This window comes from Dermochelys coriacea, chromosome 18, assembly GCF_009764565.3.
Source record: "Dermochelys coriacea isolate rDerCor1 chromosome 18, rDerCor1.pri.v4, whole genome shotgun sequence".
NCBI lineage: Eukaryota > Metazoa > Chordata > Testudines > Dermochelyidae > Dermochelys > Dermochelys coriacea.
Window position 1 is genome coordinate 8512081 of NC_050085.1, and position 25221 is coordinate 8537301.

At 48.3% G+C, this 25221-nt stretch overlaps 1 protein-coding gene across 1 annotated transcript; it reads left to right on the forward strand.

Moving 5' to 3' along the window:
* The first annotated feature begins 1226 nt into the window (after positions 1-1226).
* On the forward strand, positions 1227-23562 carry LOC119845062 (neuroblastoma suppressor of tumorigenicity 1). The gene is made up of 4 exons (XM_038376814.2): positions 1227-3240; positions 18733-18927; positions 20334-20445; positions 21283-23562. Exons 2-4 carry the CDS (start codon positions 18758-18760, stop codon positions 21538-21540), a joined length of 540 nt encoding a protein of 179 aa, XP_038232742.1. The 5' UTR covers positions 1227-3240; positions 18733-18757; the 3' UTR covers positions 21541-23562.
* The last annotated feature ends 1659 nt before the right edge of the window (positions 23563-25221 follow it).

Below are 25221 nucleotides of genomic sequence, written 5' to 3' on the forward strand. Positions count from 1 at the left end.
GGATATGATAGAGGTCTATAAAATCATGAGTGGTGTGGAGAAAGGGAATAAGGAAAAGTTATTTACTTGTTCCCATAATAAAAGAACTGAGGGCCACCAAATGAAATTAATGGGCAGCAGGTTTAAAACAAATAAAAGGACGTTCTTCTTCATGCAGCGCACAGTCGACCTGTGGAACTCCTTGCCTGAGGAGGTTGTGAAGGCTAGGACTATAACAGGGTTTAAAAGATAACTGGATAAATTCATGGAGGTTAAGTCCATTAATGGCTAATAGCCAGGATGGGTAAGGAATGGTGTCCCTAGCCTCTGTTTGTCAGAGGTGGAGATGTATGGCAGGAGAGAGATCACTTGATCATTACCTGTTAGGTTCACTCCCTCTGGGGCATGTGGCATTGGCCACTGTCGGCAGACAGGATACTGGGCTGGATGGACCTTTGGTCTGACCCAATATGGCCATTCCTATGTTCTTATGTTCTCTGTATACCTCCTTTTCTCCCTATAAATTATAAGAATAATGATAACAAGAGCCCCCAGTTTGTGAGACTTCATTAATTGATGTGTGCAAAGCATTTGCAGATCCCCCAGAGAAAGGTACAATACAAAGGAAAAGTACGGTCATTAAATCATGAGGGTGTTACCTAAATGAAGGGAATCATACACATTAGACAAAGAAAACACCTTTTCAGATCATTGAGGGTCCGTCTATACTACAAGTGCTAGAACAATACAGCTGCAGCTACGCCACTGAAGCACTGTTGTGTAGACACCTGCTGTAGTGATGGGAGGGGTTTTTCCATCACTGTAATAAATCCACACCCCCCCCCCCAGAGAGGCGTAACTAGTCACCAGAAGAATTCTTTTGTCGACCTAGCAGTGTCTACACGGGGGCTTAGGTCAGCTTAACTACATCTCTTAGGGCAGGGGTGGCCAACTTAAGCCTGCGAAGGAGCCAGAATTTACCAATGTACATTGCCAAAGAGCCACAGTAATATGTCAGCAGCCCCCCATCAGCTCCCCCACCCCGCTCCCAGCACCTCCTGATCAGCTGTTTCATGGCATGCAGAAGGCTCTTGCGGGGGGGGCAGGAAGGGGTGGAGTGGGGGCAGAGCCAGGGGTTGAGCATTGAGTACCTCCCCCCCACCTAGGGAAAGTTGGCACCTGTAGCTCCAGCCCCAGAGTTGAAGCCTATACAAGGAGCCGCATATTAACTTCTGAAGAGCCGCATGTGGGTCCGGAGTCACAGATTGCCAACCCCTGTCTTAGGGTGTGAGCAATGTAGCAAAGTTGACCTATGTTTTAGGTGGAGCTCAGTCCTGAGTCTAGCCTCCTGCATTGGCAAGAAACAGTGCACAGAGAAAGGACATAACAGATATTAAACTGAGCCTACTCTTGATTGTACCATAAGAAGCCAAGGCCATCTCATCAGCTAAACCATAAAATGGTGCCAAGTTCAAAGAGGTCCATGAGGAGGCTCTCACGATCTCACTGGCAGGGATCCCTTATGATGATGCTCCCAGAGAATTAGGACCGTAGGAATCGCCATAGTGGATCAGGTCAGCAGTCCATCTAGTCCAATATCCTATCTCTGACAGTGGTCAACACCAGATGCCTCCAAGAGAGGTAGACTAGGCAGCTATGGAATGACTTACCTCTATAAGGGAAGCTTCTTCCTTGCCCCCACCAAGTAGAGAGGACGGGGGTTTATGCCTCAAAGTAGGGCGGTTTATACTCCTTCCAAACTTTTATTTTTAAATCCTTACTAATTAACAACTGGATCAAGTCAACTGGATCTCTAACATCCCGGACACATTGAAAAACTGGACCCATCAGTAATCTACACCACCCTCCTCCTTAGAGGGGTCTCTTCTCATTGCTGGAGCTAGCAAGTCTGAGTGGTGGCTAGGGTTAGGAGCTTGAATAAAGGACTGGATTGGAGTTAGTAATCTCTGGCTGGAGGTCAGGGAAGAGCATGTTCGGAAAAGGGGGGGACGACAGAGGCGGTGGCTGGGGTCTCTACAAATTAAAAACAAATAGTTTGAGGTCAAATTAAAACCACTAACAACAACACACCCTCTCAGTGTTTTTTGGAGTGTTCAGATGATCTCTGGCCCTGTAGCTTAGCTGCAGCTGGCCCCTCTCCAGGGTGAGCTGCAGAGGAGAGAGAGAAGCGTAAACCTCTAAGAAATTGGGCTGAGGGCACTTTAAATCTTTCCTGTCCCTGCTTGCTCATTCCTGTCTAGTACAATATAATCAGATCCTCTCAGAGTCAAGCCCCTTTCCTTACTGAAGGCAGCCTGGAATTGCTCTGCTTGTGTGAGAGAGAGAGACAGACTGATTGTGATTTTTCTGTGCAGTGCTGCTGTCTCCATTCTGAGCCTAGCCAGGAGGGGACAGAGAGCTCTCTGCATTAGAGTGGAGTTTGCCATTTGCTTTGGGCTTCCTTGCCTTTCTGGCATTTCTCCACGGGCAGGGAATCTTTTGGAGCAGATGCCTTGGAGGGGCTGGATCCTTCCAGTACCAGGTTGAGCTTCCCAAGCCCCATTACCTTTCTCAACTGGGGTTTGGTTTTGGCTGGGGGTTTCTGCAGCCTTTCCAGCCCAGCTCTTGCCTTTCACGCTAGTGAACTGGAGTGAACTGGGGCTCCTCTGATTTTTTTTCTGGAAAGTTTTTTCCTCCCTGTCCAACCTTCCCCCCCCCCCAGTTGATTGTGAAATTCTGTTCAGATGGGCTTGAACCTTCTGCACCTTTTGGATTCTGTTGCCTGACTGAGGCTCTCATCCAGGCTCTCAACCACTTGTTATTATTCATAATTATTTTTGCTCCTTTCCTACCTGTTGGCTTGTGGTGGAGGAAGTTTCTGCACTTCTGGGTTTGCGAGGATTTTGACCTTCTCAATCCCTCTGGATTCCCTGCACTCCAGGATGCTGTTGCTGCTGGGGATGAGGATGTTATAAACTTCTAGAGGGGGCAGATATATTTTTTCTCTCCCCCCCCCCCTCCGATTTCCCGATTTGGAGAGGATACAGAGCTGAGGTGTTGAGCTTGGCTTGCTCCTTGTTTTTTTTTTTTTTTTTCTCTCCTCTGAGGAGATTGCGGGAAGATCCCAGTTCTTTTTAGTAGCTGATTTGCTGGGGCAATCTGAAATTTCTGTCCTCGGAGAGTGATCTGTATCGATCTGCTGGCTTCCCTCGGAGCTTCTAGCCAAGGACCTTATGGGATTTTCCTTCAATCGACTTCATGGTAAGTAACCTCCCCCCACACACACACACCCTCCAAAGCACTTTTCATCCACATAAAGTTGCAAACTGCTAGACATTGTTGCAATTGCAAAACTTTTCTTCTTCTCTGAATTAAATAAAAAATAAACCTGCTGCATTTTCTTCCTGATTTATCAAGACCAGATTTTTGCTTCTTCTTCCCACCCCTTTTCCCCCCAAAGTGATTCATGGCTTGAAGGATGAGAAATTGCCACAAACAGAAATAAGATACAGATGAGGAAGACTTCAGGAGATATGCTTTGAAATCATTAAAATATTTCCGCCAACACCCTAGTCCTTTCCGCCCCCCAAAAAGTAAAGAAAAAACATAACAACCCCCATCCATTAGAAGCAATTTAATTTTGTATCATTTGCAAATTTTTGGTGTGCAGATTTTCTGATCAATTTTCATGAATTTTTTGGATGCAGATAAGAAAGGGTGGGGGAGAGATATTTAACCAAAATCCTTAAAGTGCATTGATTAACCGGAGTATCAGAAAAATGTAATAGTTTGGGCAAAATAATGAAAGGAAATGTTCCTACTGGAAAGAAAATGATCATATTGTAAACTTACCTCCAAATGTATTTCTGTTAATTACATATATTGTACTGCTTTTACAAATATACACACACCTGACAAATACAGTAAATATTTCTTTTAAAACCACTGAAATATTATGCAAGCATTTACAAATGATTGTATATGTTATACCTATATCTATTTTGCATGGTAATAATAATAATAAAAATAAATTTCATATTTGATAGGTGCATTGTAAATATTTATAATACTATTAATTTGTTACAGACATAATTTCCACATCTTCCATATATAATGATAGTTCAGTTGTGATATTAGTGATATATTTCAAGGACAGAATTTTCTGTACTGTATTTTCATGTCATATAAAAGTTGACCTAGACAACTCCTTACACTTTAACATGTTTGTTAGCATTTATCTTACCAGAATATCATCCTCTTACATACATATAGATCCTGATCCTGTAAATGCATGGTCATATGTGTAAATTTTGCTTATATGAGTACTCTCATCAACTTCAGTGGAATTATTTCATGTGAAAGAACATTACACAAGCAAGATATCTTTACAATATAGATGCCATGCATGAAATTTTGGCCCCATTGAAGTCAATTGCAAAGCTCCCACAAACTTCACTTGAGACAGCATTTCACCCTATATGTTTAGACAAAGAGCTATGTATTATTTGGAATTTTCCGACCAACTCAAAATAAATTGCGTGCAATCTAACCTTTTTGCAATGCAGTTTCCCATCTTGACGAGAGAGGTTTGCCCCAAATCTTAAAACTTCAGGCCAGGAAATGGAATTCAGCTTAAATATAGAGACTCTCACGTTTGCAAATACCCCCAAGGAAGGGCAATGATCGGGGCTTCACCCTGTGTCGTGGAGTCCAATTTGGTCATTTGTGGTGTTGTAGGGGGCTCGGGTGGGTTAGTTATGCTTCTTGAGGGCCCAATTCTGTATCCCCTGTGCAACCAAAGCCCCTACTGAAGTCGATGAAAGCTTTGGGAGCACAAGGAATGCAGGATTGGGCCCAGAACCATAGTCCTTTTAAATCAGACCCTGAAACTTGCATATTACTAGGCCCTGTTCCTGCTCCTTTTGAAGTCAGTTTACAGAACTTCCAGTGATTTCAGTGCGGGCAGCATCAGGCCCCTAAAGTCTCTCAACCCCAAGGCCCAAGAGTCCAATTCTGCAAGGTGTTGAGCACCTCCCATGAGGTTCTGAGTACTCCCAGTTCCCAGTGAAGTCACTGCAGGGTTGGGCTCTTAACCTAACAAGTGAATATAGGATAGTGATTCTTCTGGGGGTTGAGTCTAGTGGGATTTACACATAGCAGCTGGGACTAGGAGCTAGTCCTTCTGGGCTTTCCATTACCACTGCCGCTAATTGTTGTTTGCCATCTTCCTCAGACTTTTGTTTCTCTACCTTACCAGCTAAGCGGAGATTGGCTTTTAGAGTTAGAATTAGTCTGGGACAGACCCTCTGGTGGTGTAAATCAGCTCCATTGACTTCAAAAGAGCTCCACTGATTTACACCAGCTGCAGATCATGGGCCTGATCTTGTTGAAGCAAAATTCCCCTTGAAATCATTTGGAATTTGGCTTTGGGAAAGACTCTAGGATTGGGCCCTCGATTTGGGTGCATTCTAACGTGCGTCTTTAGTCTTCTCATCATGTGTGAGGAGAAAACTCCCACTCCAATGGCTGTGGCAGTAAGATGACTTTCTCAGCTTGGAAAAGGTTTTGGTTTGCTCCTGATCTCACTGAAGTCAGTAGGCCCAATCTGGCAGATAAGGAGGTGGGGAGAGTTTTGCCTGAGTCACAGCTCTGGAATCAGGCTCCAAGGCCTTTTTGGTAATGCTTGAAAATGCCTCTTGAGCTGAGATGCTGGAGCTGCTAAGTGACTCTGGGAACCCTATAGAAATCCCCAGGCCTTGATACTAATGCCAAGGATTTTTTATAATCAGTACCAGTGATATTACAATGAATACCAAATCATTGTACCTAACGCTAATGCTGCTGTTTCAGTGCCACTGGCACTTCCCACAGCTGAAAAGGCAGGTAAACAAAGTCAGAGGGGTGAAATCTTGACCCCACTGAAGTCAATGGGAGTTTTGCTGTTCACTTCGGTGGAGTCAGGATATTGCCCTGGTTATTGGGAAGGGATGAATGATCCTGAGGCTTCTTTGAAAGGTCCAGACCTTTAGCCCCAAATTCCTTCCTCTGTAATACCCCTTCCCCTCCTCCCTGCAGCTCAGAGCTGATCCTGAGAGAACCCACCATGAGTGAGCACCAGGTGTTCAGAGTCTAGTTGAATCAATCCTTTATATACGTTCTGTAATAAATGACTGACCCAGCTAAAGGCATCTGTACCCTGCATCAGAGACAACGTCCGTCTCTGGCTTGAAAATGGCTTTCAACTGTGTCTATTTTCAATTAAAAAAAAATCCCAGTGCAGTTATTTATTTTAAATAATGGGTGTGATCGAATTCCAGTTGTGCTTGTTTTGAGCATGAATACGCTGTCCCAGATTCCAGTCTCAGTTACACCAGTGCAAATCTGGAATAACTCGATTCAGGTTTCCGAGGTTGTAAGTGAGAGTAGAACTGGGCTGTGTGAGGAGTGAAAATCCCATCTGTTAGCTAGATGGATGTCTCTGATGTCCCGTTACAAATCAAGCTCTAGCGTGAAAGCAAATTAATGTCAAGAGCATTCCTGAAGGTGGTTTGGATTGTACTCCCAACTCTCTTGAAAGTGGCTGTCAGCGTGGTACAGACGAGAGGGGGCTGTAACTTCAGTAGGGACGGCATGATGAGAAATGCTACCACAGGGTGCAACTCTGTGAGCTTCCTGCTGAGCCAGGTGCTTTGTGGAGACACAATAGGGTAATTGATGTATTGTTAGTGAGCAAGCCCTGGATTAAGGATTCAGGGGAAAAGGAATTTGCTTGGAGTGGTCAGTGGAGTCGCAGCTCTGGAATATGGGGGATAATAATACTTACCCTCCTTTGCAAAGTACTTTGCGGTTTGGGCATCTAATTCCCCTGTGCTCCTTTGACAATCCCAGCCAAGCTCAAAATGTCGCGCCGGCTTCATTCTTCACTTTGCAGCAGTGAGGTTTGAATTGTTTCTTGGGAAAATAAGTGTCTCTGATCAAGGTAAAAATACAAGAGGAAGTTAGCCCTGATTCGGGTCTATATGTGTGAGCTAGGCCTTTGCAACGCTACAGCTGAAATGATGCTAGCAGCTGTGTTTAAAAATGCCTGTTGCTTCCCAGTGCAGAAACTTATAAAGCTACAGAAAGAGGTTTAGGGTTTTGTACCATGCTACAGACTAAGCCACTCTATAAAGGCTCTGTAGCATGCATTTCACGCATCCCTGTCCACATCGTTAGTGCACCTTGATGCTACTAAACCCTGCTCCCAACCTCCGCTGTTGCTAGCATGGTGTTTGAGGCAGTAACGAGTACATTTTCTATGTTTCAAACACAAGGTCTCTCCTCACTTCCACTGAAGTCAGTGGTAGCAAGATTACCACAATAGTTACATAGGACAACAGAGCTCTCTTAATGGAACAGGTGTCGGAAGAAGAAAAAATCTCAGAGATGGGAGGGGAGAAAAGAAAATATTTTTGTGTCACAGGTTGATACAATTTACTGACTTTGATCATATTTTGTTTGAAAGAAAATTAGAAATGAAGGTGAATTATGAATGGTTTGTGTTAACCACAAATTGTATATTGCACACCTCACATTCTGGTAAGCAGTTACTTGTGCTTTTTCCACCATCTGCCTATTGGAGTCTGATCCAAAGCCTATCCAGGTCAATGGAAGTTTTTCCAATGATTTCAGTGGGTTTCGGAGCTGGTTTCTGCAGATGCATGAAGCTAGTTTATCAAGTGCTCAGCGGATGCAACGGGGGGCCAGGTTTTCAAAAGAGCCACTCAATGTATTGAGCTCTTCTGAAAATCTGGCCAAATTGTGAGTGCTGAGCTTTTCTTCAAATTCTACCTAGAATACACCTTTTTCCTCCATATCTGTTTTATTGCTATGAACTTCCCAAGCTCATGTGGGTGAATGAATATGTCAAGGAAACTTGCAGAGGGATAATACTTAGCCTCTTCTGGGTTCCAAAGGATGCAACCAAGCAGCCCCAAAGTGAGAAACGACACAAAACCCATCCTGTTTCAAAAATTATTTTTGGGTTCATTTTTTTAAAAAGAAATAGACCTTCCTCAAGTTAGATTTTTTTTTTTTTTTTTACATTTCCTTCCAATCTTCTGCAGCTCAGTAGAGCAAGACCAAAGCTCCCAGCTCAAATTGGATTTCTGTGCTGGGTTAAGCACTTGTCTGTCTTGCTACCCCTACGAGTTATTTCAAGACATTTCATGTATAACCCTCTCCCCTGTCTATTTCATTGTGACATTTATCAAGTTAATTGGAGGCTTGCAAAAACAAGTGTGGGATTGGAAAGAATTGGTCTCCTAAAAACTTTTGCAGTTTGCATTTTTCTGTGACGGAGTTCAAAAAGAAAAAAATTAACTACGTTTTAGTGAAAAGCAGATTCTTTTAGATTAAAAAATGCAAATTTTCAAGTAAATTCCACTGGTTTTAATTTTTGTTTAAAGTATTAAAAAACTTCGGTTTTGTCAGCTTTCATTTAAAAATGTTGTATGCTCAGAATGGTGTGAAACTTGCCCTTGTTTTGTCTGGGTAAGTAAATGAATATTATTTGACTTGGGATTTTTTAAAGTTCAACTTTCTGTAATCACTAGGATGCTCTGCATGAGTAAAGTTCCTTATTTCAGAGGAGCGATACTCTTGAGCTTTCTGAAGTATATATGTGTTAATTGTATATACGTATATAATATAATTGTTAACGGGCTAGATTTTCAAAGAAGTTTGCTTCTGTTTAGGTACTGAAGTAAGTGATCAGTTTTTCAAACAGCTCAGTGTATTGGATTTGGAGCTCTTTCACAAATCTGGCCATAAAGGTCACAAAGGGACTCAATGCAATCTGGTGGGTACTGAGCACTTGTAAATCTGGTACTGGGCTCCTTGGAAAGGTCCCTCCCTAGGAGGAGAGTGTGGGTAACTTTTCCTATATATTAAAATGACTGAAGAATATAGTGGGTCAGTGACCTGGAATGGCTAATCAATTGCAGGAACAGAACAGAATTTTTTTTTAAAATAGTGCAGTTGCTAGAAAGTCCTTCCTATAACCAGGTGATAATCAGCTCAGGGCTTGGGCTGATTGGTTCTGTTTTGTGAAGAGTCTGATGCTTTTAAAAGGACTCATGGGAATAATCCCATTCAAATCAATGTGAACGCAGATGGTTTGGGTGAGTAAGGGTTTGCAGGATCGGGCCCCTTAGATTTTAACATGTGCTTGCTAAAGAATACATTTAAGCTGTTGCCAGCCATGGGACCTGGCCCTTTATGGTGCTCTGTGCTGCGGAGCAGACTTGACTCTCACTGAAGGCAATGGGAACTGAGGGCACTCAGCCCCTGGCATGATTGGACCTCCCCATGGACAGAGTCTTCATTAAGTAATGTTTATAAAGCCCGGGTGTTTGTTAGGCACCCAGAACCCCAGGATGCCATGTGTGTGTCCGTGTCCGTGTGTGGCCTTATTCACAACTTGTCTGTATCCCTGTTTTCTATATATTTGGCAAAATCACAAGAGTTTGAATGAGATAAACAGATATAAATAGATTTTTATTGTAAACTGTTCTGCAAACGGTACCTCCGCCCACCTGCTAGGTTGTTTGATATTTTGGTGTAAAATTCCCTTTGGAAAAAGAGGGTAAAAACTTTCAAGATCTTTTCATTTTCCACAAGTGTTTGATTTCCAGATGGCTTGGAACAGCTGCAGGCTTGGGGGTGGGAATGCAGCCTCAGCAGTCATTCCACTGGTCACCCCTCAGCTGATGTTAGGGCACTCATTGTCCCATATGCTTCCATGGGTGGAGGGGATGCTGCTAGGGGAGGGGAGAATTGCCTCCTTGGCACTGCCCCCCTGCTTTCTTGAGGTCCCTGCAGGGATCTCAGGGATTTAGGATGGGAGGGGAGGAGATGCTCTCTGAGGTACTGAATATCTGGGCTTAAGCTACTGATGCTTGAAGCACAGTTAGTTTGGGCTCCATGCCCATAACCCTTCAGCGAGGGGAATTCTGCAAAGTGGCAGGGTGCTTGGAAGTTGCCAGCCTGGCTCCTGAGGGTGCTGCCAGGGAGGTCAGAGGAGCAGCATGGAGCTGTGGGTGGGGTGGTCTCACATTGTTATGGCTACCACCTGGCTGCGACTCCCTCAGGAGCTGGATAACATGGTGTCCATATCTGCCAGAGTGGTTTGGATGTGAAACATTCCCTGCGCCCAGGGCTTTGTCTCTGCAGCATGTGCAGTTCACACTAGCCTGGGGAGCAGAAGACAGGTCCTGCTTCTCTCAGCTCCATGCAGAGCTTTGGGCCCAGACCAGACTAGGATCCTCCCAGATTGTCTTACCCAGGCAGACTTGGCCGAGTAACGCAGCTCTTGCTTTCTGGGTGTGCTGGTGTGATGCCAGTGTCTAGCCCCGGTGGACTCACATGTACCCAACCCGCTCTCCAGAGCACACCCAAGGCTTCAGCACCCTTCTGCAGACATGCCGGGTCCCATCTACAGCACGCTGCAAAATGGGATCGTGCTTCAGCTGGCTCAGAGGGCGAATGTGCTGTAACGTGCTCCCTTGACATGGAGGTGTCTGTAGATGGGACCTAAGCTGCGTTAACCCACTGACTGAGAGGCCAGTTTTCAAACCTGAGTGTTCAGATCTGCTCTTAGATGCCAAGGTGAGTACTTGGGCAATTGAGTCCCGTCGTGATCCTTGAAATACAGAAGGAGGTGCCCTCGGTTCACTGCCAGCAGTTGAATATTGCACACCCCATGTGAATGTTAAATGCTGAATTTAGGATAGTAGGAACGAGTTAGTGGCTAGAGCAGGAAACCAGGAGTCAGGAATTCTGGGTCCTTTTTCCAGTTCTGCCATTGGCCCAGCTTTTGGGTATATCTGTTAGGCCTTAAAAGTGTTAGTGCAAGAGTGCACATGCATAGATCTCCACATTTGCATGTGCCCAGAAGTTCATGCACACTTCCAAAAACGTCGACCTTATGGCTTTCTGCCTCAGTTACCCCATTTGTGTAATGAATTTCATGGGGATTGTGAGACTGGACTAACTAGTGTAACTTATGAGCTCCTCCAATGAAAGCTGCTGTAATACCATTGTTCACTGAGATCTAGTAAAATGTCTTTCTCTTATAAAGCTGCTCCAGCCAACATTTTGAAAAGAGGCCGTAGACTCTAGGTGCATCGGTTTTGGATGCCAGTTTGAGACACCTGGAGTCTGATTTTCAGAGATGCCAAGTCCCTGCATTTCCCATTGACTTCAACTGGAGTGATGGATGCTCAGCAACTCTGATAATTGGGCTCAAGTTTGGCATCCAAAATCACCTCTGAAAATTTTCCCCTCACTCACCCTCAACCCATCTGTAATCAGCTGGTGTTTTATTGCCTCAGAGTCATTCTCAGTAAAATATATTAAATGCATGTTTAGGAGTCTTCACTGAAATGGTCTCTGTTTTCCCTGGAGAATTCAAATGTGCAAGCTTCAGATTCACCTTCTGTATCTTCTTGTGGGGAAGGGAAACACCGGTGAACAAACACTTGCCATTGTCAGACACAAAAGGGAAGCAAACATGAGAGCAGAAAGTTAATGGACAAAAATTCCAAGAAAAGTTTGCTCTATTTCTAGCTCCCACCTCCATTCAGATTTGTTTGGTTATAACTTTGCCACTCTCCTTGCCTTTGGGCTGATCTTTAAGGTGCTTCATCTCCGAGGTGGTTTGATCCTATCTTTGTCAGCTGGAAAGTGTGAGTGATCTCGGTTCAGTCGCATGTGTGCAGGAAGGGCTGGAGGGTCAGAGATACACTCTTCCTAACCCCTGTAAATTCTGATGGGGAATTTGGAGGTAGGAACACCCCACATGTGCAACCACATTACAGCTTAAATGCATCCGATGAAGTGAGCTGTAGCTCACGAAAGCTTATGCTCTAATAAATTTGTTAGTCTCTAAGGTGCCACAAGTACTCCTTTTCTTTTCACATTACAGCTGGGATTCAAATTCCCCATGAGTCTATGGGATAATAACAGCAATGACTTGCCTGTCGTGCCATTTTTTCCCTTGGCCTCCTGGTTCTTTCCCAGATGTGCTCCTCTTTGGTCTCTGTATCGGTGCCGTTCTCACTCTGTGCTGATTGAAATGGCCCTGGAAGTTTTATTGATCTAACTAGCCTCACACAAAGGGTCTCTTGAGCCCTACAAAGTGCTCAGTTCAGACAGTTGGGGTTGGGCTGCTGGACGAAAAGTGGCAATGTCGTTACGGGACAATCAGGAGCAAAAGCTGCTTTTGGTCCTTTCATCATGAGAATGCAGCGCGATTGTTCCGAGCGGCTGCTGGACTCTTTAGGCCAGGATGCACTGGGATCAGACGCCTGCTTGTTGGATTGCTCTTTCCCCTGTGACTTTCTGGGAAAGGATTAGGGAGTTGGGTTGTAATTGAGTAAATGTGGTTTTATCTGATTTCAGCACAAGGTGCCAGGTTAACTGACCCTGGCTTCCGGCCTGCTTGGTAGATTGGGGGTGAAATACAGTGGATACCAGATGTATTGCTTAATACAGCATCTTCCTGCTTGAAAGACACTCCTTGGCATTCTTCTCCATTACGGGCTCGCATCTGATCCCACAGGGAATGGCCTGCCCCTATGGATTTCGGTGGAGTCACTCATTTGCAACTGAATGAGAGAGATCAGAGTCTGGCCCCAAAAGGAGAAGAAATGTGCTGGATTTGGGGGTCTGAATTGCCGTAACGACTGCAAAGGACGGAGAATGGTCCATGGGGGAAGTGGAGATTGCTGTGCCCTGAAGTGAGGGAGGAGGGGGAACCTTCACAGTGCCTGAGAGCTTTGCTGGAACTGAGCTGAACTTTCTGCTTGAAAAAGGTTTGCCTCGGAGGAAAAAATGTGGCCCTGTGTGGAGAGGAGAAAGAATCCCTGTGTGCACCGTCTCGCTCTCTGGCAGACCGGGGGTCAGCGCTGCTAGGAACACGCTTGTTTCTTCAGGGGCTGGAACATGTAATTTAGCTTGTCATGGAGGAATGTGGTCAATGTCTTTATTTAATAAGAAGATTGTTAACCTGCTGCGGTGCCTCATCTTCCTTCCTCTCCACCCCTCCAGGCCCAGGGTAAGAAGGAACACGGCGCTTTTGTCTCCCAGCCAGTGGCTGCTGTCGGATGAGAAGGTTTAGTGGCAGCTCTGTTCGCATGACTGGCTTGAGCTATACCAGATGCAGACATGCCACAATTACATGTTGGGCTGGTTTTCAGCCCCAGCTCTAGTCCCTAACTCCCGCAAGTAGGATATTTTCCTACCCATTTGAGTCAGCCCCAGTGCTCACTAGAAGCTTGGGACGGGGGCCTCAACTGCATGCCTAGCAAATTAAAACACTATGTGAACATGGCCCGTTAAAGGGCTAAGGGTTTGATGCTCTCACCAGTGAATCAATGGGATCTGAGGGTGCTTTGCACCATGCAGAATTGGGCCCTTGATCTGGGCAAGGAAATCTCCTGTAGAGGATCCCCCGGCTGGCTGACTAGGCCCTTCCAAATGAGACCGTTTGCGGTCTGCGTTGTTAGAGGCCCCAGGTGGAGAATGCATCCCTCCCTGTGCAGGGAAGGACTGGACTTCAACACACGCTAAAGTGCTTCCCTGAATGCGGGCTGGGGGACTGTGCACTGGCTCAGCAGGAATACTGCTTGTCTTTCACACGAGTCCCTGAGTGAGGCCGGAGCCCAGGTGCCGTGGAATTATCCTGGACACCCCTGGTGAAGGAGCTGTGATGATGGACAGGTTCCGATCTGCAGCAAAAGTATCATTTCACGGAACCCTGCCCTTCCTCAGGCCTCAAGTGCTGACAGAGCTCGCTGCCTCACCGCAGGGCAGGCTGGGACTGGCCTCTGGGTGCAGAGAAGCCTGAGAAGCCTTCTGTGGAAAGAAGGAATCGCTTTTCTCTTTGGAATATCTAAGCAAGTGCCACGCCAACCCCAGAGGAAATATTAATGCCCCTTTGGGGAACTCCGTGCTGCTCTTTGGGTCTCCAGGAGCCCTGATTCTGCAATCAGATCTGCACAGGCAGATCTGTAAGCCTGTGTAGAACTCCTCCCCCCAACCAATACATATCTTAAAGGTTAACGATGCTGCTGTGCAATTCGCATTGTTTTTTAAAAGCAATTATTTGTGGCCTAAGTGTGCACTCTTTCAAGGAGCTGGCAAAGTTCCCGTTGACTTTAATGAGAGCAGGATCAGGCCCCCCACGATTCAATTTGGGAGAAATGTAGAACCCAAGGTTGAGCCGGTGAAGGGATTTAGCCACCCAACTCTTCTTAAATTTCAGTGGAAGCTGTGAGAAGGCTAGATCCCCGACGCAGCTCACCCTGAGCCTGCAAACTCTTACTCACGTGAGGAGCACATTGACAACTCTGGGATAATGCATGTTGATGAAGGTTGCTGGTGTGAGTGAGGCTTGTAGAGACAGGCCTGCGTTGTAAGCATCATGTATTAGCGCAATAAGAAAATGATGATTTTTTCTTGCATCACGGCTAGTAAATAAATGACACTCTTCATAAATTGCAACCTAAGGGCTGGTTGCCCAAGGTGCTGAGCACCCCTTCAGAGGAGCTGAGAGATGACAGAAGACTGGGTGCCTTTCTGGGAGATAAACTTGAGTCAAGTTATTGGGCTCAGTGCAGCAGTAACTGGGTGAAAGCCTACGGCTTATGTTATACAGGAGGCCAGATCAGATGATCTAAGAGTCCCTTAAAATGTATGAATCCGTGAGTCACAGGAGCTGCTAAATAAGACTATCGTATTTTACAGAAAACATCTGGGGACTCTCTAATCTGGTACATTTCACCCTGCAGAGTTGCATACAGATTATCTGAATGACAAGAGGAGGGGCAGAGGGTTGGGACTCTCTTATCCAGAGCCTCCTCTGACACTAGGCTGTAATTTTTTGTGTGTTTCCAGCAAATATGCTTCCAGCAAACCTTTTAGGGCTGGATCCATGTAAATCAGTGGGATTCTTTCCATTGGCTTCTGTGTGGGTTTTGGATCAGGCACTGGATAAATAAATAGACGGAAATAACAAATCAAATGCTTTTAACTAGTATTTTAAGTAGTCCAAATGTCTGACTCCAGCCACAACTCCATCCAAACCCTCTGAAGGAAAAAAAAATCTCTTATTTCCATGAAGCCTGCTTTTCCCTGTTATCGGGGTATTAATAGCTGGCACTTTGGTCCAGGCCTCTCTCTCCATATATTCTGTGTTTCTGGCCTAGAAGGAAACATATGTCTGGTGGCAAGTAATATTCGATGCTGATCAGTGTAGCAGGGTAATTTTATACCTCCACTCTCAAGAAATCCTCCAGTTCACAGACCGAGTCCCAGTCCTTGTGGTTAATGCAAATCGAAAACCTCACCCCACTCGTCACTAAATTTGAATGTGGCCATAAAAACAAATTATATAGATTGGGCATTTCCCTGGCTTCCTTGCATGCAGCCTGAGGTTTCCTAACCCCACTACCTGATGTTGCCCTGCAGCAACACCTGCTGGAGACATCTGGAAATGAAGCTGTCTATTTCTCCGACTGCTAAGGAAACCTGGAGCTTATATGGAGGAGGTTCAAGCGTGTGATTTCAGAGTCCCTAGCTTGTGCCTTTAGTTCTTTCCATCGAGCAAACTGGTTGCATCTTGTTTCTGAGCTAATGGAAAAAGCCATGGAAAGAGGGTTTGTTAACGGTGACTGTGGTTTGTCTTTTAATGGCGGTAGCAGGAATGGGGACAGTTCTCTCTCCCTGCATCTCACCAGTCTAAATACACATTTTAAAACTTTCAACCCCTCTGGAGTGGGGAGGAGACAAACTCTGCTCCCCTGATGGGGCAACTGGGAAGAACCTCTGGGAATGGAAACGCCTGGAGTTTCTTAGCCTGCATGCAAGGAAACCTGATCGTGTATGGAAGGCGGCTCTAGATAGCGAAAGATCCCTTTGCTCCTCAGCAGAAGACCGCTGTCTGTAAGTGGCACACAGCCACACCTAGGCAATAATTCACTGTGCTTTCTGATCTAAAGAGGATGAATTCCTGGTCCTGATGCTGCAGCTATCAGAGTTCTGTGCTATCAGTGTATGTGGCCCTAGGCCGTAATAAGAAGCATTCGCAGCTCTAAAGGACAGCCACACTAAGCTCTGGCCTGCTTCTTAGATGCTTTCAACCTCCTGCAGGGCTGCTTTTAGCACCAGAAATCAGAGCGGTTTCTTCACTTCTAACTTCTGAGCTCTCTGCTCCCTGGCAACGAATGACCATGGGTGATTTCCTCATTGGCCCTGAATATAAAACACACAGAATGATGCATTGCACACTTACCCCAACCGAGAGCTGCAGGAGGGGTCAGAGAAGTGGCCTGGCTAGCCCCAGAGGGAGGGGAGTGAAACAGTCATGGGATAATTAATATTGCCCGGCAGCTGGAGACCACAGAGAACGGCAAAGGGATGTTGTCATGAATATTAACTAGGAAGAAGGCTGGGGTGGGAGGGAGGTTTGTAATGCAAGTGCTTAGTCTCTAGACCAAGCCCCAGACAGTGATTCAACCTCTTCCTGTGATGCTTTTTCTTATTATTATTATTTGGGCACATTGTGAGCAGCGATGGAAGGAGTAAGATCGCTGCTGGCACAGGTAGGCATCAGCTGCTGGCCAGCCCTGAGTCGGTCTGCGATTGAATTGGCAGAGGGTTATGGTAGGAAATGTGACAAGGCAATGGAATAGGCCTCTCCTGCAGGTCTCTTTCTCAACCCAAAGGCGAAGGGTTCTCGGGGCACAGGGCGCCCTGCTCGGTGGTTTACAGGAGAGATGCTCATCTCCCCAGCTCTGCTGCTGTCAGTGCTGCCAAGAGACGGACTCAGCCCTGAAAGCTTTGGGCCCATTTGGATCTTGACTTGATGGTTCAGGCCCATTTGTACCTACTGGGCTTTCCTCTGGTTCCTTGGTCCACCTGGATTTCAAGGCGGTTTTGTAACCCAAATGAATAAGCCCTCCGAAGACTATGGTGAGGTGTTCTTATCTCCCTTTTACACTGTGTGTAAACTGAGGCATAGCATCCAGTGAATTGGTTACCCCACAGCCTGTTGGTGGCAGAGCTGGGAACAGATGTGTGGTCTCCTAACTCTAAGATGTTTGCTTTCACCAATAGGCTGTGCTCCCTCTGGGATGTAAGTGACTTCTTTTTCTGGATAAAAGTGTGTGGTGCAAGGTAACACATGTAACCAGGGACCGGTGACTGTGAATTCAAGCCCTTCCAGAAAGGTGTGGTTTGGCCCAACGCCTTCAGTATAGGGTTCAGGTGATAACTGACCTCAGTTCCTTCCCCCAGTCCCCCAGGAGAAACTTGGTGGGAGGTTCTGTTCCTGCAGGATGTCTTAGCTCTGATGTGCTGAGCTCCCTCCTGTACCCATTTCTGCTCCAGCTGGTTAGGGGTGGCAGCGAGCTCTGGTGTGCAAACAGGGCCAGGTCTGCAAGTACTCAGATCTCTCCACTGCGTGAGAGACCATGCCTGCTGGCACTGGTTGCTTGGCCAGTTCTCACGGCAATGTGTGGAGCGTGTATGCAGCCAGAGAGGTGATGCACTAGATACAAACCCCCATCTTCCCTAGTAGATGGTTGAATCTCTGCTTTCCCTGCTCAGCTCGCCACAGTCTACCAAGGTGGCCTCCTCCCAGACTGCCAGCTTCTGAGAGAAGGGGCATCCTGTCATCCCAACACCTTCCGTGCCACCCAGGTCCACGCTGCTCAGTGCGGGACCTGCTCATGGGTAACAAGTGCCTGTGCCCACAGCAGGAGCATAATGATGGAGAGCGTCAAAAGCTCGGGGTGGGGGAAGGTGGGGGCAGATGCAGGAGCAAGGAAACAAGAAATAAAGGGGCAAATCTTGGTCCCTTGTTGTTATTTTCTGTGTGGCTTCTAAGTTCCTCAGGGCAGAGCAGCCCTGGGCCTTATCTGCCATGCTTGAGAAATGATCCGTTGTCGTACTGAGGCATACACATGACACTTTATACTGTGTCTGTGGCCCTGGGGGAGCCATCACCAACCCCCTGGGTGCCAGGCTCTGTTGCAGTCTCCATAGCAGGATGACGCTAGGGCTGTGCCAGGTACCACATGCCCCTCGGTGAGGATGCACCAGGTGCCGGGGGAGGGAGAGATTGTTGGAGGGGGTTTGGCCTCTCTGCTAGCAGGTCTATCTGTGGAGCAGACCGCGGTGGAGCGGGGCGAGTGCCTTTTCAGGACAGTAGGTGATGGAAGAGGTGCTCGGCTTCCATTGCTGTGGTCCATCCTATCCTCCACTACACATTGTGGCACCTGGGTTTGGTCCCCCATAAAGCCCAAGGGAATGATTCACCCAGGCCTCCCCATCAGGAACAACCCCCAGCATCTGCCCTGTCGTTCACTCTTGTTCCTCTAACCTGGCTTGTGATGGATAAATGCCTGGCTCGCAGAGAGGCCAGTACTGCAAAGGAAGGATGGACCAGACTCCAGCATTTACATCATCATATAGGGCCTGATTTATAGGGCACATCCGGGTGGAATGGGCGAGTGCTCACCGTCTGGTCCCTAGTCTGAGGCAGGGCCCACAGGAACCTAGGCAAACAGGTATTAACATGCTCCTTCCTCCCAGGGGGCTTGTGGGGCTTAGTGCAGGAAGGTTCCTAGGGCGCTTTGAGATCTGAGGGTGGGGAGGGAGGGGACGGGGCTCACTTTCCCACCTGCTCAAGCTTTGCTCTTTGGATTCTAGTTCTAGGGTTTCGGTGGAGCTGGCCATGATGTTACGGTTCCTGGTGGCTGCTCTCTTCCCAGCTGTGATCCTGGCCGCGCCACCTCCCATTAACAAACTGGCCCTTTTCCCGGACAAGAGCGCGTGGTGCGAGGCGAAGAATATCACCCAGATTGTGGGGCACAGTGGCTGTGAGTCGAAGTCTATCCAGAACAGGTACGGGGGAAGTAGGCTGAAATGCAGCCCAGGGCTTCTCAAGATGCAACTTATTTCCTTTACTATTCAGGTTGGTTACTTTGCCTGATGCAGACTCCCTGCTAAGGGAGAAGATTTTGAGTCAATTTCAGGATCAGGGCCCTAGTTGGCACCATCTGGACTTAGCCACCCAGGGCTGTAGTAGGGAATCGATTGGTCGGGTGGCACAGCCAGAACTAGGAGGAGGTTCCTAGAACAGGTTGTTACCACTCTCCAAGCTGGAGTCAGAGGGAGACACTGATGGAAATATGCACTCAAGCCCTCATTTCCCCCTTAAGAGACTTAAAGCGCAGTAAGAAAAGGAGTACTTGTGGCACCTTAGAGACTAACAAATTTATTTGAGCATAAGCTTTCGTGAGCTACAGCTCAGTTCATCGGATGCATTCGATGAAGTGAGCTGTAGCTCACGAAAGCTTATGCTCAAATAAATTTGTTAGTCTCTAAGGTGCCACAAGTACTCCTTTTCTTTTTGCGAATACAGACTAACACGGCTGCTACTCTGAAACCTGTCATTAAAGCGCAGTGTGACTCTCTTGCAAGTGACTTCAAGCTGCAGTCACCCTGGTGATGTCCTCTCCTGGAAGAGTCCAAGAGCAATGCCACAGCTCCTGGGTCCTGCTCTGGTCACTGGCAGCAGGATACCGTAACGAACTGGCTTTTGTGTGTACACCACTGCCCTCTACTGGATGGATTTGGAACTGCTCAGCTGTGTCATAGGCCCTGTAGTGCAATTGGTTTTTCCCAAGTGGCAAGCTGGGCTCTTGATGCATGAGAATCTGAGTTCTCCCCTCCGACATCCCAAGTGGCTGTGGGGCGCGCACAGTGTTTATGGCAATGTAGCTTTATCTTGTTCAACTGGGTCACTCTTTGAGTCACTCCTTGAGCCCAGGGGTCACACATGCAGGCCGTATGTGTCTCAGTATAGGAAAGCCAAGGCAAGGACTCCTCCTTCCTCTCCTCACCACTTCCATCCAAGTCCTTCAGTCCCACCTTGCTTCTCTGGCCCGTTGGATGCTGACTCACTGTAAGGCATACGGGGAGCTTTTCATGGGGAGGAGGAGAAGGGTTCTGCATTGAGACGCTACCTGCTTCATCACTGCATGAGGCAGCTGGAGCAGCTCTGGTTGTGGGGCTGAGCGACTGCAGAGAGAAGCCCTGGCTCTTTCCCCATTGTGACATCTCTCTATCCGTCTATCTCCAGCCTGTCCTCGTAGAAGACCATGATCTTGCTGCCTCCCTCACCTCCCGCAAGCACCGCCTGCTACCAGAGCCCTAGCAGGGAGTGTCTCGTGCCTGGTTTGCATCAAGCTCCCAGTCCCATCTAATACTCTGCTACATGGGGCTTTACTCCTTCCTTTTCTTCACAGGGCCTGCCTGGGACAGTGCTTTAGCTACAGCGTCCCCAACACCTTCCCTCAGTCTACGGAGTCCCTGGTGCACTGTGACTCCTGCATGCCTGCGCAGTCCATGTGGGAAATCGTGAGTAACCCCTCCTTTTCTGAGGCCCTCTTAGTACCTGGGGATGGCTGGCTTTGCAGTTTGGGTGCAGAGAGGGGTGTGGTGCTTTCAGAGAGGGGCAGTGCATGGAGCCTCGTCCCCCCTCCTCCCTATCCCAGGGGCTGAAGGGGCGCAGAAGTGGTGTGGGGCTGGGGTAGGCAGGGAGCCTGCCTTAGCCTTGCTGCGCCCACCAACGACAGGGAGCCACAGGAAGTAAGTGCTGCCCAGCGGGAGGTTGCACCCCAAGCCTCACCCTGAACCCCCTCCCAGAGCCAGCACCCCATACCCCCTCCTGCACCCCAAGCCCCACCCTGAGCCCCCTTCTGCACCCCAACCCTCTGCTCCAGCCCGGAGCCCCTGCCTGCATCCTGATTCCCTCCTAGAGCTTGCACCCCTTACCACATCCCGAACTCCAGCCCCTTGCCCCAGCCCGGTGAAAGTGAGTGAGGGCGGGGAAGAGCGAGAGGGGGAGATGGAGTGAGCAGGGCGGGGCTTTGGGGAAGGGGCGGGTTAGATCCTGAGTTGCCCATCGGTTCAAAAAGTGATCTTAGGTGTCAAAAGGTTGGAGACGGCTGCTCTACTGCTTGAGGCTCGCTGAGCTGTAACAGACGTGCATCCTCTGAACATGGGACACTGACCAGTGGGTTTTGCAGACTCCTAGGAAATGACGGACCCTGCCCATAAGAGCTTGCAGCTGGACTGGGGCAGAGTGGGCTCCGAGCTGCGTGCCCCGCCCAGCCCTGCAGTGGGCGGGGGGGTATGTGTTGGAGGGGAGGGGGACTATTTCCCGCTCACCCCCCTCCTCTTCCTCTGATCCAGGTGACGCTGGATTGCCCGGGCAACGCCGAGATCCCCAGAGTCGACAAGCTGGTGGAGAAGATCCTCCACTGCAGCTGCCAGGCCTGCGGGAAGGAGCCAAGCCACGAGGGGGCTCTGTTCAATGTCTACCTGAACGCAGAGGAGAACCTGCCCGCCGAGGGGCCCAGCCCCCATCACTACGCCCACCACCAGCAGGAGGTGGAAGAGGCTCCCGGCTCCAACCGCCACCGCGAGGAGGGCCGGGGCGGCGAGGAGTGACCCCCGCCCTCCAGGACTGTCCTTCCAGCCTGCAGTGCGGACGGGGGGTGGTGCACGGGGGAGGGGGTGGGGCTGCGGGGCGTCTTACCTGTCTACTAACTACCCATCATGCTTTGCTCTTAGCGGCGCTGTGGGGTGGGCAAGAGTGTCCGAGGCGCAGACGGGGCTTGGGCTGAGACGTGGGGATGGGAGCGTGGGGGGATCTGAGCAAACCTACTTGCACATCATAGTGATAATATATTGTGAGGGGGCGGGAGGCTAGGGGCAGCAGCCGGGAGGGGCAGGACGGGATCCTTTGGGGCTGAGGTTGGCACGGGCTGGCTCTGCAGGGTTTGGAACCGGGCTTCGGAGCCTCTTATGCTTTATCTTACTTTTCCTCCGTAGTTTTAACGGACTCTTGCTGGGGGACCAGCCTCTCTTTGCTCCACCCCCTGTTGCTTTCCTGGGACATCTGTGAGGGTGGGAGTGGGGCATCCCTCCAGCCTCCTGGGGGTGTAGGGCAGGGATGCCCTGCTTCTCTGTTGCCCCTCAGGGGTGGGTGGTGTAGGGAGACTTCAACACTGAGGCCTTGGCTAGGGGATAAGAGGATCTTTCTTTCTCCATACCCAGAGGAATTCGCTGATTGCAACTGCACCCAGCTCTGGGTTCAGGCAAGTCTTGGTTCTTGCTTTGCCCTGAACGTGACTCCGGAAGGGAAATGGGGGCTCCTAAGAAGGGTTTTATCCCCAGTGCTGGTTATCCGCGGGACGGAGATGGTGTGTGCGGGGCATGCTGGGGGTTGAGGGCGGGAGGAGATGCACATGCATGCTGGGGCCTGGGACAGGAATGACATGGTGGCCTAACAGGAGCCAGGAGGGCTGGTGGAAGGGAGTGGGGGAGGTCCTAGGGGCTCTGTATTTCTCCAGCACTCCCATGCTCTGCATTCTTTGGATCTTATTGGTCTTGCCTCAGAAAACAGTGCTTTTCCACTTGCTCATGTCCCTCGGTTTATTGATGGAGCCTGGCGCTCCCTCCCATCCCTCGTCCTCTGGGGTGGGTCAAGGAGAAGCAGAGCAAGGGGCAGGAGGGACTCTCCTTGCTTGCTGCCTAGTCTGAGTCCACTGCAAACCTGGTGTGCACCCAGCTGAGAAGGAAGAGCTCCCCTGGGGGAAGGCAGGGCCCGCTGGGGAGTGTCAGGGGACTTGGGGGAGGCCGATATTGCTTAGGGGAGAGGAGAATCCAGGCAGCATTGGCATCTCCACAACTTGGAAAGGGTCAGTGACTGGGAGATATTCAGCCACTCAGAGTCGGAGCTGGCTGCTTGCTAGCCTGAATTGCTGGTTGCTCCCTTCCCGGGGCCAGCCAGAATTGAGGCTCGAGGCCTAATGTTTTACAGGTGGACCCAGAAACCATCCTTCCTCTCCCCACCCCACCGCGCAGCCAAACCTCCTGCCATATTTGTGTCTGTTCCCAATGGTTTTGTAAGGAGCTGTTGGGCATGGAGGGGTCTCTCTCTGCTCCGCCTGGCACCTGAGAGAGGGGCCCTTCTGGCTCGCCTGCCTGTAGAGCTCATGTGCACCTTGCTCTCTCTGATGGGAGGGAGCCAGGGTGCACAGTGAGCACTGGGGATCCTCGCTCAGTACGGAGCTTGGTTGAGCCAGCGACAGATTGGGTGGCATCCCTATACCAGGGAGTCTGGGCACAGCTGGGGTACGTGTCATAGACTCTTCCAATGTCCCCTTCCCGCCTTGGCTTCTCTGCAGCACTTTAACAGACAGTGGAGGGAGGGGGTGAGTTGATCTCCTTGCCGGGAATGGAACTTAGCTGGGAATTGCTCCTTATCTCCCCTTCACACTGCCGGGAATCAGGAAGACATTTGGTTGGGGACCTGGGGGCCAGCCCTGCCTGTCTTGCTAGCCACCTTCGCTCTGTTGTATAAAGCTGATCTCTTTGTTGCTATTCTGACAAAAGCTTCCAGAGCTTGTAATCAATATATTTTTCCTTTTGACGGGATTTTTTTCTTAAATAAATTAGTTTTAACTTTCATGCCTCATGGTTTCGTGGTTCTTTGGCAACGGAGCCGAATGCAACCCTACTGATGCCCAAGAAGTCGGGTGTCTGCTTATGCTGGGCCTGAACTGGGTTTATTCCAAGCAAAGCTAGGGCAGAATGGAAGTTGATACTGGAGGACCTGGGACATCTCTGAATTTCTGCTGCACTTAACCTATTTGGGGAACATTTTAAAAATAATTCCTGAGTTTATTAACTTCTGCCCCTTAAAGCCGCCATTACACAGTGAACCAGTGCTGCTGACCAGGAATGGAAACAGCCAACAATCCGTGTCCCTGCAACTGGGGAGAGCAGGAAAAGTCACTGACACAGCTGGTATATTTGATGTCCAATAGCATCCTCTGGAGTAAAAAGTGCAGGGACTATCTCTCCACAAAAAGAAAAGGAGTACTTGTGGCACCTTAGAGACTAACAAATTTATTTGAGCATAAGCTTTTGTGAGCTACAGCAACATTTTTGAATGTTATAATTCTTGACATCTGATTTGTGTCCATTTATTCTTTTACGTAGAGACTGTCCAGTTTGGCCAATGTACATGGCAGAGGGGCATTGCTGGCACATATCACATTGGTAGATGCGCACATGAACGAGCCTCTGATAGCGTGGCTGATGTGATTAGGCCCTATGATGATGTACCCTGAATAAATATGTGGACAGAGTTGGCAACAGGCTTTGTTGCAAGGATAGGTTCCTGGGTTAGTGATTCTGTTGTTTGGTGTGTGGTTGCTGGTGAGTATTTGTAAGGACTTACAGACAGCCCCCCAATCTGAAGCATGCCATGTACATTGGTCAAACTGGACAGTCTCTACGTAAAAGAATAAATGGACACAAATCAGACGTCAAGAATTATAACATTCAAAAACCAGTTGGAGAACACTTCAATCTCTCTGGTCACTCGATTGCAGACCTAAGAGTGTCTATTCTTCAACAAAAAAACTTCAAAAACAGACTCCAACAAGACACTGCTGAATTGGAATTAATTTGCAAACTGGATACAATTAACTTAGGCTTGAATAGAGACTGGGAGTGGATGGGTCATCACACAAAGTAAAACTATTTCCCCATGTTATTTCCCCCCCCCAGCCCCCCACTATTCCTCAGACGTTCTTGTCAACTGCTGGAAATGGCCCACCTTGATTATCACTACAAAAGGTTTTCTTCCTTCCCCCTTACCCCCCCATGCTGGTAATAGCTTATCTTAAGTGATCACTCTCCTTACAGTGTGTATGATAAAACCCATTGTTTCATGTTCTGTGTGTGTGTATATAAATCTCCCCACTGTATTTTCCACCAAATGCATCCGATGAAGTGAGCTGTAGCTCACGAAAGCTTATGTTCAAATAAATTTGTTAGTCTCTAAGGTGCCACAAGTCCTCCTTTTCTTTTTGCGAATACAGACTAACAGGGCTGCTACTCTGAAACATCTCTCCACAGAAACCCGTTACAACTATTTCACCACTAGGTGGAACCCTTGGTCCAAAGAGAATATCCACAAAGTCAAGAAAAGTTTCTGGGCCTCTTAGCTGGATGAGGGCATGTTTGAAATTCTTCTTCCAGGTTTACAAAAGGCGGAATCCGGTAGGTTTGGGTTAAAATGAGTGGGATAGTCTCAAATGACTCCTGTTCCTAAGA